This window comes from Lithobates pipiens, unplaced genomic scaffold (genome assembly GCF_037356315.1).
Source record: "Lithobates pipiens isolate NorthernLeopardFrog02 unplaced genomic scaffold, aLitPip1_a1.2 Scaffold_8, whole genome shotgun sequence".
Taxonomy (NCBI): domain Eukaryota; kingdom Metazoa; phylum Chordata; class Amphibia; order Anura; family Ranidae; genus Lithobates; species Lithobates pipiens.
The window spans coordinates 121,783,282-121,802,143 of record NW_027507903.1 but is presented as its reverse complement, the minus strand read 5'-3'; the positions used below and the strand labels follow the sequence as shown (position 1 = coordinate 121,802,143).

At 41.0% G+C, this 18,862-nt stretch overlaps 1 protein-coding gene across 2 annotated transcripts in view; it reads right to left on the bottom strand.

Annotated features, from left to right (window-relative positions):
- Nucleotides 1–18,862, bottom strand: part of IREB2 (iron responsive element binding protein 2) — a 77,004-nt gene that overhangs the window by 29,455 nt on the left and 28,687 nt on the right. For both annotated transcript variants that reach the window (XM_077472291.1, XM_077472292.1), the window contains 10 exons: nt 18,395–18,484; nt 18,097–18,262; nt 15,077–15,214; nt 14,427–14,639; nt 14,250–14,319; nt 10,798–10,981; nt 8,260–8,399; nt 6,832–7,003; nt 3,624–3,721; nt 2,906–3,022 (listed from right to left, as the gene is read on the bottom strand). In XM_077472291.1, the coding sequence (XP_077328417.1) occupies nt 2,906–3,022; nt 3,624–3,721; nt 6,832–7,003; nt 8,260–8,399; nt 10,798–10,981; nt 14,250–14,319; nt 14,427–14,639; nt 15,077–15,214; nt 18,097–18,262; nt 18,395–18,484 (1,388 nt within the window). The remainder of the gene's footprint in view (nt 1–2,905; nt 3,023–3,623; nt 3,722–6,831; nt 7,004–8,259; nt 8,400–10,797; nt 10,982–14,249; nt 14,320–14,426; nt 14,640–15,076; nt 15,215–18,096; nt 18,263–18,394; nt 18,485–18,862) is intronic.

The window sequence follows — 18,862 nt, the reverse complement described above, 5'->3', positions numbered from 1 at the left end:
GAAGCTTGAGCTAGGCTCCTCCTCAGCTCTGATGTGTCTTATGACAGATCTTGAGGAGCCGCCAAGGAGGAAGAACATCTTCTGCCCTGCATGAAGCCACACTGTACCTTAGGTATGTTAAGGGAGGGGAGGAAAAAAAAAGCATTTATGATGGCATTTGTACAGGAAGAGGATTTATAGAGGTGGGGCGACAATCCTGTTAAGGATGGGGATTTGGGGGGGGGGGGGGCAAACCTTGCACGTAGCACCCTTCTGAACTCTGCATGCTGTGCATAATACCCACCTGGTATTTAATACCCATTTAGGACCCTCCCCCACCCATTTGCTGTGGTGCGCTCAACCCCTTCCCCCGGTGTAAGGCAGGGGGGCGTGGGCGAGTTCCTGCACTTATTCTTCAGAGGAAAATAAAAAAAGTTCGGGAGGATAGGAAAAGAAAAAAAAACTGATATGTAGCAATGACCAAGTGAAACTGCACTTTTAAAGTACATGTGAAGCCTCACCTTGTAAAACAACAAATTCAATTTAAAATAGTAATGCAAGGCGTGTGTGTATGTGTGTGTGTATGTGTGTGTGTATGTGTGTGTGTATGTGTGTATGTGTATGTGTGTGTGTGTATGTGTGTATGTGTGTATGTGTGTATGTGTGTATGTGTGTATGTGTGTATGTGTGTATGTGTGTATATACAGTGAGGGGGGGAAAAAAGTTTTTGATCCCCTGCTGATTTTGTACGTTTGCACACTGACAAAGAAATAATCAGTCTATACTTTTAATGGTGGGTTTATTTTAAAGCGGAGGTCCACCCTAAAATGGACCTCCGCTCATCGGAATCCCCCCCCCCCTCCGGCGCCACAATCGGCACCTTTCAGGGGGGAGGGGGGTGCAGTTACCTGGATAATCCAGGTAACTGCACCACTTCCGGGCTAGCTCTCTGCGGAACGGGGCGTACGTTACGCCCCGTTCCGCAAGCGCCCGCCCCCTTCAGCAAGTGCCCCGCTGCCTGCTGGGAAACACACAGCTCCCAGAGGCAGCGGGGACCGTCCGGATTGCGCCGCGCGGCTCGCGCATGCGCAATAGGGAACCGGGAAATGAAGCCGAAAGGCTCCATTTCCTGTTTCCCATACCCAAGATGGCGGCGGGACCCGGCAGCCGAGCGAGCGATCGGCTTCGGGTGCCGACATCGCGGGCGCGCTGGACAGGTAAGTGTCAGTATTTAAAAGTCAGCAGCTGCTGGCTTTTAAAAAAAAAAAAAAAAAAAACGCGGAGTCCCGGTGGACTCCCGCTTTAACAATGAGAGACAGAACAAAAATATCCAGTAAAACGCATTTCAAAAAATTTGCTAATTGATTTGCATTTTAATAAGTGAAATAAGTATTTGATCCAATATTTCTGGCTCCCAGATGTCTTCTATATAGGCAATGAGCTGAGATTAGAAGCACTCTCTTAAAGGGAGTTCTCCTAATCTCAGCCTGTTACCTGTATAAAAAGTAGTCAGATTCCAATCTCTCCCCCATGGCCAAGACCAAAGAGCTGTCCAAGGATGTCAGGGACAAGATTGTAGACCTCCACAAGGCTGGAACGGGCTACAAAGACCATTGCCAACCGGCTTGGTGAGAGGGTGACAACAGTTGGTGCAATCATTTGCAAATGGAAGTAAACAAAATAACTGTCAATCTCCCTCAGTCTGGGTCACCATGCAAGATCTCACATTGTGGAGTTTCAATGATCATGAGCACGGTGAGGAATCAGCCCAGAACTCAAGGCAGCTAGGACCATAGTCACCAAGAAAACAATTGGTAACACACTACGCCATGAAGGACTGAAATTCTGCAGCCCCTGCAAAGTCCCCCCTGCTCAGGAAAGCACATGTACAGGCCCGTCTCAAGTTTGCTAATGAACATCTGAATGATTCAGAGGAGAACTGGGTGAAAGTGTTGTGGTCAGAGGAGACAAAAATGTAGCTCTGTGGCATCAACTCAACTCTCCGTGTTTGGAGGAGGAGGAGGAATGCTGCCTATGACCCTAAGAACACCACCCCCCCCCCCCCCGTTAAACATGGAGGTGGAAATATTAAGCTTTGGAGGTGTTTTTCTGCTAAGGGGACAGGACAACTTCACAGCTCCAAAGGGAGGATGGAGGGGGCTATGTACCATGAAATCTTGGGCGTTAAACTCCTTCCCTCAGCCAGGGCATTGAAACTGGGTCGTGGATGGGTATTCCAGCATAACAATGACCCAAAACACACAGCAAAGGCAACAAAGGAGTACCTCAAAAAGAAGCACATTAAGGTCCTGGAGAGGGCTAGCCAGTATCCAGACTGTAATCCCATAGAAAATATGTGGAGGGAGCTGAAGGTTCAAGTTACCAAACATCAGCTTTAAAACATTACTGAATTTGAAAAGGATCTGTAAAGAGGAGAGGGACAAAATGCCTCCTGAGATGTGTGAAAACCTGGTGGCCAACTAGAAAAAATGTCAGAACTCTGATTGGCAACAAGGATTTTGCCACCAAGTGCCAAGTCATGTTTTGCAAAGGGATCAAATACTTATGTCACTCATTAAAATGCAAATAGATTCCTAACTTTTTTTTTTAAATTAGTTTTTTCAGGATTTTTGTTATTTTGTCTCACGGTTAAAATAAACCTACCATTAAAATTATAGACTGATCATTTCTTTGTCAGTGGGCAAACCCACTGGGCTTGCAGTTTGGCATTTCATCAGGAATACACTGGCACCCCCAGCAGATCACACACCGAATGCCATTAAAAAAAAAAAATGGATGATGTGCAGGACAAATTTGCTTTTATTTCAGGAATTTACATAGACAATTTCTTTGTAAAGTGTCCATCCAAAATGGATCCCTCAATGAACGAGACACAAATGATACTAACAACTATTGGCTCACGCACCTTTTCACTTAGGCATGCCTCAAAATCTTTTTTCATATCAACTACAGCTACCCGGTCTTGAGGTCTCTTGGGGCCACTCACACACGGCACAATGGAATTCAAATTAATTTCTATGATCTTGAGGGAAAAAAAAAAAAGGTTAGACCAAAAATAAAATTAAAAAGTCTGTATCTGAAACTGAGAGCAGAAACAATTGAAGCATAAGTATAACAGAATACAAATATTCCATATTAGCAACATAATAAGGATCTGCAGTAAAAATTCTACCCCACTTAACTGTATAAGAAATGTCATTCCACTGCATGATACCATTTAAGAATCATGGGAGAGCAAGTGAAAATGTATTAGGTTTGTTACAACCACAATGGAGCATACTCTTTAAGGCTCGGCTTACTGAGTTGTGAGACCTCAAGTCGCATCATGTCTAATTCATTGTTTCCCTATCAGTGCTGTCTTAACTGATAACACATAACTTGATTCTGACTTTAGAAAAGGTTCCTGCACTGACTTGGGTGCGATTTCAGCCCTTGTACAGGCTCCTAAATAGCATCCAAGTCGAAAGGAAGTTGCAGGCAAAGCAGTACGACTTTGCTGTCATAGCAGTGTGAACCAAGCCCTAGATGTAAAAATCAGTGTTTACATAAATATTTCCACATAGCCAAGTATGAACATTTATATAAAGAGCTGCCACTGATCATGTTAGTTAGTTTTGTATTACCTTGGAATACTCAGGTCTTCTCACACATTTCTCATCTCTGAACAATTTTACTGCTCTCAAGTAGGCTTCACATGTTTTTAATTTTTGAAAACCAACACCTATCAAGACAAAAAAATTGGGAATTTTTTTTTTTTGGCTGTACACTTTAAAGTTCAACTCTAGGCAAACAGCTAAATGAACCATCAAAATACACACACATAAACCATCTTTATGCCAAAGACCGTATAGATGGCATAGTCAAAATGGTTGAAAACATTTCATCTCACAGTTCTCCCCGTCTACAGCCTGCTGATTGGACAATGCAGATACACATTGATAAGTCACTCCCTCTTTTCTGCCAGTTTCTGTTCCGTCATGTTCCCCTGATTAGCTCCTGGTGCTGCCCCTCCCTCTTCCAGTCTGAGTGCTATTACACAAAGGACGGCAGAGTGTTATCAAGATAGATTAGAGAACTTTGCCCCCCACCTCCCACGCCCCAGTGCTCCACCCACACACACCCCAATTGTTTTTTTTGCCCTCTGTTTTATTTGGTCTGCTGGGTTGTCTTTCAAAAACACACTGATGCACCCAACAAATCCAGCATGGTCTGCTGTAATCTGCTGCTTCATCAGTGCATACCGGGTCCTGCACAGCCTTCTTTCCTAAGTTAGCCATCTTTCCTTGCCTGCCCACCCCCATGACATGCCACAATGCCAGGACACCGTGGGCTGTGTCATTCTTGCGAAAAAGGGGAAGCTCCAAAGAAAAAAAAAGAAAAGAAAAATAATAATAATAAAAAAAAAAAAAAAAAAAAGGGATTTGCAAATGTGAAAAGGGTAGTAAACTTTAACCCCTTTGATCTGGCGCTTCCTGCCGCGATTGGCTGTCGCATGATCGTAAAGCTCTCGATTGCTACTTGCAAGTCTGTTAGCCATCTATAATTGTTCCAGGAGCCTGCAGGGCGGTAACAGCCAGGTAAAAGAACCCAAACCAAAGTGACAAAATCCTGGTCGCTTCCAGTTTGTAATCACACAGTGGGAGGTACAACATCAAATTTCACTGACTGTCTCAGGAGTCGTATGTCGCCAGTTGCATCCTTAGGAGTGGGACCTTCTGCCGCTTGTAAAAGAAAGCCAGTGGCTCCAAAGCTGCTAAGCTTACTTTTAAATTGTAGGAAAGCACCAGTTGAAAAAAAAAATTACCGAGCAGCGATAATATCACCCGTCCTATTCAGCATAATTCTGGTACGTCGCTGGACAGGAAGCGGTTAAAGAGTAACTATTTTTATCAATAAACAATAATTCCCTCTGAGTTATCAAAGTACACAGGATTTTATCTAAATTTGTTGCAGATTCCTAACGGTTTCTGCTCTGAAGAAAAAGCTGTTTGTTCCACTATGTCCTTTGGATACGGATTCTGAATGGTAGCAACATTCATTTTAATCACTTGAAGACCAGGCATTTTCTGGCACTTTGTTTACATGTGAACATCAGTTTTTCTGCTAGAAAATTACTTAGAACCCCCAGACATAATTTTTTTTAAAAGCAGAAGCCCTAGAGAATAAAATGGCGGGTTTTGCAATTTTTTAGGTCACACGCGCAGTGATTTTTCAAACGCAATTTTTGGGATATTTTAATGCAAAAAAAACACCACCACATAACCCAATTTTTTTGTAAAATATAAGAGATGAGAAACGCAAGTTTTACTATCCATAGGAAACATTTCAAAAGCTTTTACAGGTTACCACTTTGAATTTCCAAAAGGAGGTCTGGTGCTAGAATTACTGCCCATGATCCAACGTTCACTGCGATATTTCACGTGTGGAACGACAGCGGTTTGCCTTTGCGCGCTAGCATGGGAGGACGGGGGCACGTAAAAAACTTTTTTTGCAATTAAATTTGTTTTTTTTTTACACTATTGCTCTAAAAAATGTTTTATTTCTGATCACTTTTATTGCTGTCACAAGAACGTAAACATCCTTGTGACAGCAATAGGCATGTGACAGGTACTCTTTATGGAGGGATCTGGAGTCAATAAGACCCCAAAATCCCTCCTTTACACTTAACATTCAAAAAACTCCAAGATCGGCATTTGTGAATACTTTAGATTTTCAAAAAATGGCGCCGTTGACATCCCGGTAAACTGGAAGTGATGCCATGTCATTGTTTCCAGGTTACCAAAGCGGAGACCCGCTCAAAACTGATTTCAAATTTTGTATGGATCTCCAACTAGCCGGCGGATGTGCTGGCTAGAAGCTCAGGTCTCCCAGTGGCACGGGGAGCCTGAGAGCACCGCAAAAGGCGACAAGCTTGTAATAGCAATTGAGTGGCTAGTTATCCGCTCCGATTGCCATTAGAAGAGAGTCTATAAAAAAAAAAAAAAAAAAAAAAAAACACAATACAGGCATCAAAAGAGTACAACCACTTGAAGACAAATAATGTACCAGGTACGTCATTTGGCAGCAAGTGGTTAATCTGCTGGTGCACTTTCAGTGTTCTGATGAGAAAAGTTGCAGTATCTGTATCCCTTTAGAAATAATTAACCCTCTCAGCACAAATTACATTTCTGTCACAGAGGATGCCTAAAATCTGAGTTGTATCCTCGCCAAGCAGAAAACTATATTTCTGGTGGCATTCTGTACACAAAATATGCACAAAACTCCTCCAGGTTGCCATATTGCATTGAATTTTACAGAAAATTACAGTTGCAGTCTGAAGAGAAAAGGGTGATTTTTTTTTTATGAACATTAAATTACAGTAGGGCTTGTGTACCGCTTGTATATGCTATATTAATTCTCATTTACTATATTTCTTCTTATAAAAAAGTTATAGTATAATTAAATAAAAAATATTTTTTTTTCCTTATGGATGGAGTGGAGAGGGATTACAACATGTCTGTGCCCCCATTAAGGAGATTCTCCCTCTCTATTCGGAATGCTTACCATTATATTATTGGAGGTGTAAGTAAAAGAAAATCCCAAACTGTGGGTTGTCCTTAGAAAAGTAATAGGGGGGAAACCTTCCAATAGGGACACTAGTTCTGGTGACCCGGTGGTCCACCAAAGAATTTGCTTTAATTGCAGGGATTTCCTCTCACTTTGTCTTTTATGGGACAGGAACTAAGAGGAAATCTACACAATGGGACACAAAAAAGAAAAAAATAAGTTTTGCCTATAGCTCCAATTTAAGCAACCCTTTATTCTAAAATACTTATCTAGCAGATTTCTTACCGGTCTGCTCTAGATGACTAAGGGTCACTTGGTCCACTGGAAAAAAAGCCACCGTGGCCCCATACTCCGGACTCATGTTGGCGATTGTGGTGCGGTCAGCTACTGAAAGGAGAGACACACCCTCTCCGAAAAATTCTACAAATCTCCCAGATATTTCTGCTTTTCGTAGATGCTGTATGGAAAGAGAAGATAGATGATCATAAAAAGCAGACATAACCTACCTAATTCTACCTAGGGTGGTCCTACCTCCAAGGACATCCCAATTCTATTAGTACCTGTCTGTAATCTCATTACAAATAATTTTGTCAATTTTTTGTACCTGTGATGCTCATACAATACATTGGGAAGTGTGGTTGTCGCTGGGACATGCAAGCAATAAAATTATTGCTAGAAATTACAACCCTCTGGGCACTCTGGGATTTTTAGTCTATGTTCCCATTCCTGTCAGATAGTAATGGGAAAATTCCCCAGTATAGAACTGACTGATGGTCTAACCCAGAGGTGCTCAAAATTTTGAAGAGCGAGGGCCACTTAAGTGATATGTTAACAAGCCACAATGAACTATAGGGCTTTAACGCCCCTCCAAACTGCAAATGTAAATGAGCCCTTACTATCCTGAGCCCCCTATAAAGGTTGCTTTCACACTGATGCACTGTGGTTTACCCACACAGTGGGTGCAGTGCACCTACCGCTTTCCTGAGGGATAGAGTCATAGACTTTTATTACATATTGTGGGCATGGTGCACTTTTAGAAAGTACACTACACCCACTGGTTATAATAGAAGTCTATGGCTCAGTGCAGCTAACCCACAGATGCCCTGCACCTGCAGATCAGTGTGAAAGCAGACTAAAACATTTTTTTTTATAAGTGCCAATATGCCCATTGCAAAAGTACAGTGTATGCGATGCGTAATACACTAACTTCTTCCAGCTTATGCTGGCATCGCTCTCCAGACTGCTAGTAAGGTACCAGGCATAGCGCACGTGGTATCACTCTGCCTGGGGCAGGAGCAGGCGCTACAGAGGAAGCATTGGCTTATGCAAATCCTGCTCCCTCCATGGCTGCCTTCTTTCTCCACTGCCAGCGCCGACTCCATACAATATGATGCTCTCGGATTATGAGTCAGAAACCTGTTGATCGCAATGCAAGCATACCAAACCACAATCCCAGAGCATATGCATGCGCTTCCCTGGTTTGAAGTCGCAGACCACATCAGAGGGTTCCGTGGGCCATGGGTTGAGCACCCTTGGTCTAACCTAACCCATGCAATGAAAAAGTTTAAGCTGGTAATGGACTTTAACCGTTATCATCATGTAATATAATGCAATTGAGGATAGGATAATAAATCCATAGCTGCGTCTTGCTAGAAGTTACTCTACTTACTAAAAAAAGAAACAAAGAGGACACTATTTAACAACATATCTCACCTTGGTGATGCTTAGAACAACATCTATAGAAGTAGCAAATGGACTGATTGAGCCAGTCAGCTCACATCCAACAACTTCAGGTAAGCTTAATGTAATGGGTATCCCCAACATAGCAGCTTCAGACTCTATTCCACCCATGCCTGAAAGATAAAAATATGTTAAAGTGCATGTATAGCTTTTTTTTTTTTTTTAACTGGGGAAGGAGTGGGAATCGATTAGAACACTTGTCAGATTTTACTGCTGTCCATTGGCCTGTCAGTTACCCTCCCTTTCCTGTGGGGGGGGGGGGGGTGGTGTGGACGACAACAACCTTTTTACCAAACAGGAAAAGAAGGAATCCCTCCTACAGTAACACAGACACAGACAGAAGTAAACATTATTTTTGTATGGGAATGCTAGAACCAGTCAGTGTTTTTATAGTTTTCCCACACTTCCTATCTGGTAAAACGGTCCCTAAAACCAGAGGTGAGGGTGAAAGCTCGAACACATGATAAGACTATAGGGCGAATGATCATCTTTTTTTTTTTGCATACTGGTTTCATATCGAAATCCAATAGGTAACTAAAGTTACGAAAATTCTTGTATGACAGAATAGTTCTTCTATGATGCATTGTATTGTATAATAATGTATTCTTTCATTTCCTAGCATGCGTGGGTCTTGGTCAAACATTTTTTTCATACAAATACATGGAAAAACAAAATTTGCGCTGGTCACTTCTAACTGCCATGATCGGCTCTCGAAAGCTGTGTACTAATGATCAGATTATTGGTCGACTGCGCCAAAACCAGTATTTTTCGACTGGACAGGAGTTCTCACCTTTTTTTTTTTTTTTTTTTTTTAGTTTTGATAGAATGAAAAAAAAGTGTGTGTTTGTGATATATATCCATATCATTTTGGGCATAGAAACATTTAAGATATATTGGTTTACCGAATAACAACCAAATGCAAAAATTTAAATGTAGGCAGTTATATAAAAGATGTATTGATGTTTATAAAGTGCCTGACTGACAAAATTAAAAGTCAGTAGCTACAAATACTGCAGCTGCCGACCTTTAATATATGGACACTTACCTGTCCAGGGAGCCCGTGATGTCGTCACCTCAGCTGATCTTTGGAATCGGCTGTCTGGTGTAGCCGCTGCCATTCCTGGTAAAGTGAAACCAGCAGTAAAGCCTTTTGGCTTCACAACCGGTGCCCTACTGTGTATGCGTGCTGCGCTAATTGGCCTGGCGGTGGAGGGGGCCGCACCCCCCCGTCCCTCGGAAAGAGGGGAACAGCACCTGTCAAAAGGAGGTTCCTGTCCCCCCCCCCCCCCCTGAAAGGTGCCAAATGTGGTACCGGAGGGGGGTAGGAGACGGATAAGCAGAAGTTCCACTTTTGAGTGGAATTCCGCCTTTAAGATAAAAAGCCTTGCACAGCGATGTTGCATGAGAGACATGGCTGTCCGGGACTCTCCCTCCACATTGGCTGAGACAGCAGTGAAATGCCATTGGCTCCCGCTGATGTCAAAGTCAGTGAGCCAATGAGCAGAAAGAGGGGGTGGGGCCAGGCCACGGCTCCATGTCTGAATGGACAGAGAGCGGTGGCTTGGCTCAGGTGCCTCCACAGCAAGCTGCTAGCATCTGCAGATCAGTGTGAAAGCAGACTAAAAAATATTTTTTATAAGTGCTAATATGCCCATTGCAAAAGTACAGTGTATGCGATGTGTAATACCCCCATGCGCAAGGTCATGTATTCCTTTGCATTGTCGGCTATATGTAGCACACACAGCTGCCTGGGTGCCAGAAAGTGGCAGGGATGTCAAGCCTCAGCACACAGATACTGCTAAGCATCCATGTGCATGAAGGTCTAAACACAGAAGCCTGCTGTAACTTTGGCACACACTGCACTGTTACCTAGTAGTAGGAAATAAGCCACATTAATTTGAGCAGTTAAATCAAAGAACATTTGATTTAAAGCTGAATCTCTGCCAGTCATAAAAGCATAACTTTCATTTAAAATCTAATTTTAAAAAATGAAATAGCATGCAACCAAATATCCGATGTGTATGGGTTGTGCCTTGCTTTGTGACCTTTTTTTCACTTTATTAAATTGTGACCAACGACTTCAGGTGAGCTCTTGTAAATGAGGCACATACAAAACAATAGTTTTTTTAGGTGACCATGTTATAACTTGAATTGACCAAGTGCAGAAAAATGCAGGTTACCCCAATGAAAACAAGCCCTAAGCGTACTATTGAAAGTGAGCAGCGTAAGTACTTTACACTGTCTTGATATTAGCCTTTTGCAATGCACTGCATGGCAGCACTCCAGACGGCAAGAGGGAGGTTCAATACTATAAGCCAGTCATCAGGCTTTGCCATTTTAACATGTGCTGACTAAGAACATGCTGGAGAAGAAAGAGGACCATATCTACTGTTCCTTAAGCTTGTCCTCCGAAGCTTTGCCAAAGGTACATGCCTATAACCCACGTGTGAATATTGTGCCTTTGTCCTGTACTATTAGTGTAAACAAAAGGTTAAATAAAATAAATCTTACCCAAAGCCAATACTCCAAGGCCATTCACCATAGTAGTGTGAGAGTCAGTACCAAGTACAGTGTCTGGATATAAGAGATCTCTCTGCTCCATCACAACTCGGGACAGGTACTCCAGATTCACCTGGTGCACAGTTCCAGTTTCTGGAGGAATCACAGTCACATTCTGAAAGGCCTTTGAACACCACTGAGCAAATAAAGCAAAATACACACACATTGTGATAAATGCAGCATATAAAATATTAAAGCAAACGGTCAAAATACCAATTTCCCTAATAGGAACATGTAACTTTGCTCAAGCAAAGCAAGTTGTTTGTTATTAGAAAAAAAAAGGGGGAAGAGAAAGTGGACCAAGGGCCCGGACAGGATGCTTCAAAAAGGAACAAACTGGAAATAGCAAGAAATAGTAATCTTTATTAAAACACAATTCCACCAAAATATCATAAAAAATAAAATAAAAAAACTCCACCACATAAATATAAAATATGATAACGTTATCAAGACACAGATGGCCACAAACAAACATTCATTTAACCCTCATACAAAATCATATACCAGCTGGTAATGAAGTGAACCCCTGGAAGGAAATTTGTGTGTGTGTGTGTGTGTAGAAGAAAAATGCTAGTTGATCGTTACTGAGAAAATCTTTGGGCTTTACAGCAATCTTCAGCTGGAGACACTAGTAGAGAGAATGATATAGAGAATGATTCCAGACAGTCCTAGATTGATAAGGGAGGAAAACCACAGGGGTGGCTTGCAATGCAATTCTGAGACCTCCCCTATCTCATTAGGACTGTCTGGAATCACTCTATACACAGTACAGACATTCTCTGGGTTACAAACAAGATAGGGACTGTAGGTTTGTTCTTAAGTTGAAAGTCAGAACAGGTACAATAAGTGTAGCTCCAGACAAAAAAAAAAAAAAAAGAAGATTTTAAAGCTTTTTGGATAGCATAGGTAAGGATTAACACCCAGAAAATTTAACCTCATTTTCTGTACCAATGACATTTGGCTTTTGAAAATTTTGGGTTGTTGTGGAAACAAGCCTTGGTGATAAAGCATTAGTGGAGGTACCATAATAACTCGTAAAGGAGTGAATTTCCCTTCCTAGGGGTAGATTTCCTCTCACTTCCTGTTATCTCCCTCCTTTTGTAACTAGGGGACCACCTGTACTAGTGTCTCCAGCTGAAGATTGCTGTAAAGCCTAAAGATTTTCTCAGCAATGATAAACTAGCATTTTGCTTCTATACACACACACAGGAAATTCCTTCCAGGGGTTCACTTTATTACCAGCTGGTATATGATTTGTATGAGGGTTGAATGAAGGTTTGTTTTTGGCCTGTGTCTTGATAACATATTTTATAATTATCTGGTGGAGGTATTTTTCTTACTTTTTTTAACAATATTTTGGTGGAATTGTTTTCAATAAAGATTACCATTTCTTGCTAGTTCCAGTTTGTTCCTTTTTGAAGAACCCTGTCTGGGCCCTTGGTCCACTTTCTCTTCCCCCTTTTTTTTTTCTAATATGCCAATTTGATTCAGAGGAACACACCTAATCACTAACTTGTAAGTACTTAGGTGAATGGTTTTTGTTTGTGGGCTGTGGAAGTGCTACTTTTTATTATTGATAAATTTATACTCTTCCCCGTCCACACAACCTTATGTTTTTTGCTATACAAGTTGTTTTTTAATGTAGCCCCCACCAGTAGGATGTAGTCTCCCCCAATTGTCTGTTCAGCCAATGGGAGCCATTAACCTTGCAAAGGGTCATGGACTCCCATGTGTTAGCAATGATTGGCCCAGCACTATCATGTTTGTCCACACCCAACTTACCATGTTTATTCTTTGGCTCCTGGCACTGAACAGAGTGTTGGGACAGCAAAGTAAAGGCAAGTATATGCTGAAGGTATGTGTAAGATTAAAGCAAAGAACAGGCTCGCTTTAACTATGCTTAAAGTATTTCAAAATCCAAAACTTGTTTTTTTTATTTTGGATATAGTAGGGGGAGGTAAAAGCCCATGCCAAATTTATTTTGGCAATTTGTGTCTCATTGGGGAGATTTCACTTCACTACCTGTCCTGTTGACAAAACAGGAAGAAGTGAGAGGATATCTTTTCAATGTAAAATACCCTAGAACAGTTATGTGAAAAATTGTCACCACTGGAATTCCCCCTGCATTACATTGTATTGTAAATGTACTGTCTGCCCTCATGTTGTAAAGAGCTTCGTAAACTGTTGGCGCTATATATAAATCCTGTTTAATAATTGGAAGTTTTCCCCTCCATCCTTGTCTTGGTGGCAACCCATTTTGAATATACCCTTACTTTCATTCTAGGTGATAAGGGATCAGTACAGAACTATTCCCTTAAAAAAGTAAAAAAAAAAAAAAAAATGAATAAAAAAAAAAAAAAAAAAAATAAGCTATATTTTATATTTTATATAAAGTAATATGAAACAGCAGCAATACAAAATTTCAGTCACAGTGAAAACATCCCCTACAGTGAAAGGCCTATGATTTCTTAATTTTGCTAGTTTTCCCAATATTGACAGAAAATAGAGAGCGACTCTCTAAACTCTACTGCAAGGTCATCATCCTATCTCCAGTGGGTCATTCAGTGGTATCATAGCTTTTTTTTAACTTGTTTTTAGGAATTATGCTTGATAACACAATAGGGAAGACATGGAGCTGACACTGTAGTCCATGGAGATACGTCACATATCATACCAGCGACCTTCTCTAGAATCACATTAGATGCAACCTGTTCACACACTGTCTGTCTCCTGGTAAATAATAATTTACCAATACACATTACAATTCTTAACGATTATTCGTGCAGCTCTACTGGTTATGATATCTGAAGGCTAGATTCTCCATTATGGGATTTTAAATCTGGATACTACAAAACGTTTAACCGCCTACCGCACTTGTACTGCGGCAAGTCGGCTCTATTGGGCTAAAAAATTCCATAAAAATACCTATAGTTTGTTGATGTGATAACTTTTGCGCAAACCAATCAATATACACTTATTGAGATATTTTTTTTTTTAACCAACAATATGTAGTAGAATACATATTGGCCTAAATTGATGAAGAAATGTGATATTTTACATCGTTTTTATTGGATGCGTTTTATAGCAGAACGTAAAAAATGTTGTTCAAAAAGCTGCTTTTTTGTTTATAGCGCAAAAAATTAAAACCAAAGAGGTGATCAAATACCACAAAAAGAAAGCCCTAGATGTGGGAAAAGGACACAAATTTTATTTGGGTACAGCATCGCACAATTGTCAGCTAAAGTAACGCAGTGCTGTATTGCAAAAAATGGCCTGGTCATTAAGGGGGTAAAACCTTCCAGGGCTGAAGTGGTTAATTGAGCATAAAAAAGGTATAAGTCTGGATTTAGGGTGATACCATTTATTGGCCAACTAAACAGACTGTAGTAAATCATACATTATACCTTTAAAAACTGAAGCCTCTCTTTATTCCTGTTAAATTCAATTTCAAGACTTTTCAGTGCAGCTTCAGGCCTATGACAGCACGGAGGAAAAAATAAATAAAAGTATTAATATACCCATTATGCTTTCTGATAACAAGTATAGGATTATGATGCACTCACATAACCATTCAAACTTACTCTGGAATGGGTTGTAAATGGAAAGGACATAGCATTGGTGTGTTTTCAATCTGCTCCTGAGAGCTCCTGCTCGTTGTTCCAACATTACAGGCTCCCCTGCATTCACTCTGTCCTCTACAGTGAGATTTAGAAACTGACGATTTTGCTGGAGAAAGCTTGGATGGGAGTCTGTGTGAATCCGCAGAAGCTGCACTTGGGGCATTCTGTGCCACACTGAAGTAAAAAAAAAAAAGAAATTTACAAATTATTAAAACAGTAGTCTTAGACTCTGCTCCATCAATAGGATAGTCTTATCAGAGTACGCCCATAACCCTAGGGCAAACAATCAATTTTTTGCATTGCATAATATTCTGAAGCAATGTAAAAATGATTAGGTATTGAAAATGGGTTTTATTGCAGCTCCGATAATAGAGCTGTACTATTGTAAAAGAAAAACAATCCTCAAGACTGTAAGCAACTCTAAATCAGCTTTTCAGAAACCCCATTCGAGCCCCATATACTGTTAGAAGTTCTCAACCAACAGCCCTTTATCAAATATTTGATGAATGACTAATCAAGAACAGCCCCTAAAATTATTTTAATATGTACATGTAATTGACATACACACACACAGAACACAACATATTAATTCACACAGAATTGTGCAATACCATTTAGTAAAATCCAGCTGTAAAGAATGGTCTGCAATGAGGTCTGTGGCACAGACTGGGTTGACTAATGCAGGATCGCTACCCATTTTTTTCACTGCATCTCTCATGGCAGCAAAATCAACCATAGCGGGAATACCCCTAGAAGAAGAAAAATACAAAAAAATTTAAATAAAATATTATATACCATTTATAAAGGAGTATTAATGAGTTACTAGGTAGAAAACACACTAGTATGTAGACAAAAATAAAACAAACAGTCAAGCATACCGTAGGAAATATTTTAGCTGTTACTAACAGGTGCAGGCCAATTCCAGAACAAGACAAGTTGGGAATATGAATGTTATGTTGAGTTTAATTTTTCTGCATTGCATACATATGATGATGCCCATTTAAAAAAAATAAAAAAAAAACATTGGAAATAAAGTCTGCATGGGATGGATGGGTGGACTTCTGTAATAATGTGCAAGTATGTACCTGGAAGGTAGTTAGCTCATTTAAACTAAGCCTCGTAAGCAGAATGTATTTGAGTGATTTTTTTAAAGCGGGATTCCACCCTAAAGTGGAACCTCCGCTGATCGGATCCCTCCCCCCCTCCGGTGTCACAATTGACACCTTTCAGACAAAGACAGGTATTTTCACCCACTTCCGGGCATAGACTCCCGTGGGAGTCTACGCCATTTCCTGCGCTGTCTGCTGGGACACACACGGGTCCCAGTGACAGCGCGGAGATTTCCTATTGCGCTGCGCGGCTCGCGCATGCGCAGTAGGGAACCGGGAAGTGAAGCCGATTCGCTTCACTTCCTGATTCCCTCACCTAGAATGGTGGCGGCAGCAGCCAAGAGCCGAGCGATCGATCGGCCTCGGATGCCGGCATCGCTGGAACCCGGGACAGGTGAGTGTCCATTTATTTAAAAAGTCAGCAGCTGTAGTATTTATAGCTGCTGGCTTTTCATTTTTTTTTTTTTGGTGGAATCCCTCTTTAAGCTTTTTTTTCCCCTCTTCAGAAGCGTTACAGGCATTTTTGCACAGGTATTAATCTAAAGTTTACTTCCTGGCCTGGACAATGGGAGGAGAGCAGTTCTAGAGGAAGTCTTCAGCAGAAAAAGCAAAACAAAAAAACACACACATGCAAATACGTATTTAAGGCGCTCCCATTGAAGCCTAGGAGATCAAAACTGCCTGAATATGCTTGAAATAAAGCTCACGTACTTTTTTGAGCATAAAGAGTACAGCAAACAAGTCTGAACAGGTACAATTGAAAGAAAGTGGTCAAGCACAGGGAAAGGAAAGGAGAGGAAAAGCGAATGAGGGCTAAGGTTTTGATTGCACTTTAACCCCTGCACGCCTAAGGGTAAAAAAAATAATAATGCCCAAGCACAATTTTGCAACTTTGATATGCGTTAGTAAAACTGTACATATCACAGCTACTTTGTGCATCCAGGTGGATTATACCTTAACAGGACAAATTGGGCTTTTATTTGGTGGTAAATGGTTATGGATTTCTCTTGCTTCTTACAATTGCAGGGATACCACATACACCATATTGTCAAAAGTATTGAGACACCTGCCTTTACACACACATGAACTTTAATGGCATCTCAGTCTATAGGGTTCAGTATGGCGCTGGCCCACCCTTTGCAGCTATAACAGATTCAACTCTTCTGGGAAGGCTGTCCACAAGGTTTAGGAGTGTGTCTATGGGAATGTCAGGCACTGATGTTGGACGAGAAGGCCTGGCTCGCAGTCTCTGCTCTAAATCATGCCAAAGGTGTTCTATCGGGTTGAGGTCAGGCCTCTGTGCAGGCCAGTCAAGTTCCTCCACATAAAACCCACTCATCCATGTCTTTATGGCACTGGTCCAAATCATTTGGAGGGGGGGTTATGGTGTGGGGTTGTTTTCCAGGGGTTGGGCTTGACCCCTTCGTTCCAGTGAAGGGAACTCTTAAGGCGTCAGCATACCAAGAAATTTTGGACAATTTCATGCTCCCAACTTTGTGGGAGCAGTTTGTGGATGACATCTCCCTGTTTCACCAGTGCACAAAGCAAGGTTCATAAATATATATATGAGCGAGTTTGGTGTGGGGGAACTTGACAGGCCTGAAGAGTCCTGACCTCAACCTGATAGAATACCTTTGGGATGAATTAGAGCAGAGACTGTGAGCCAGGCCTTCTCGTCCAACATAAATGCCTGACCACACAAATGCACGTCTGGAAGAATGGTCAAACATTCCCATAGACACACTCCTTAACCTTGTGGACAGCCTTCCCAGAAGAGTTGAAGCCGTTATAGCTGCAAAGGCTAAGCCAACTCAATATTGAACCCTGCAGACTAAGACTGGGATGCCATTAAATTGCATGTGTGTGTAAAGGCAGGTGTCCCAATACTTTTGACATTATGTATGTATTACATCAGCATCAATGGGTTAAGGTATAGCCATATCAAAAGCCATGTAAGGGTTCTTTCACACGGACATGTCCATGCACGAAGCCCGCTCTACTCAGCGGGGGATCGCTCCGTCGATCCCTGCTGGGCAGGCAGATGACAGGTCCATCTGTGCACACTGTGCAGGGATGGACCTGTCAGAGCGCCGCTTACCCCTATGGGGGATCAGATGATGACGGACCGCAGAGTCTGTTGTCACCCGATCCGATAACGGATGGAAAATTAGTTTTTTTTCTCCATCACACTTTTTCGGATCGGATCAGCGGGCATGTCACCGCTGACATCCGACGCTCCATAGAGGTCTATGGAGCGTCCATTCAGGTCTGCCTAAAAAACCGACAGGCGGACCTGAACGGATCGTCTGTGTGAAAGAGGCCTTAGAAAAAGATTTATTTGTAAATAATAAAGCAACATTGACAATTGTTTTTCCATCATGCCTTTATATTTATTTTCCCTTTGAAGGATCAGAAAATGAATACTAGCCCTCTATGACTAAATCCTGTAATGTGAAAAGAATACTACAGAGGCTAGCTCCTTTTTAAATTTAAAAAGGTAATAAAACACTTATGTTACTTACGTGAAATCCTGCAAAACTACACGTGCTGGAAGGAAGGGAACCTCTTGACTTTCACATTTGTTCTTCCATTCCAAGACTTTGAAGGCATCCTCTTCTTTTACCAAGACGCCGTCACAGTTTCGCACCACAGTTTCCAGCAACACACGGATACAGTATGGTAAAGTGTCTACACAAAGCAATATACAAAAAGGTTGGTTTTTTTTATGCACAAAATATTTTTCAATACATATTAAAATAATGACAAGATAAAAGCCTTAAAATTCAAGAAAAAAAACCCTAATTGTAGAAACCAACTTACCATAATCAGATGTCTTCAGTTTAGATACATTAAAGAATGTCTTGTCAGGACTGCAATCAAGAGATTCCACCAAATACTTGAAGGGATTCCCTAAAGAAGGACAACCCACAATCAAAACTACTGGCAAGATTAGAATTTTTTTCTGTATAGTAAACATACAAACTCCCTTCACATCCTGTTCTTCACATACACCGCTTACCAGACAGACAAATCTAAAAAAAGTTTCCCTTTTACACAAGCTTTCACATAACTGTCCGTTTTTTCCCTTATGTTATCATGTGTATGTGTAGCGCTTTGAGAAGCTACCTTTAAAAAAGGCACTATATATATATATATATATATATATATATATATATATATATATATATATATATATATATATATATATATATATATATATATATATATATATATAAAAATTTATTGTTATTAACTGGTTCCCGACCGGCTCACGCAGATATACTGCGG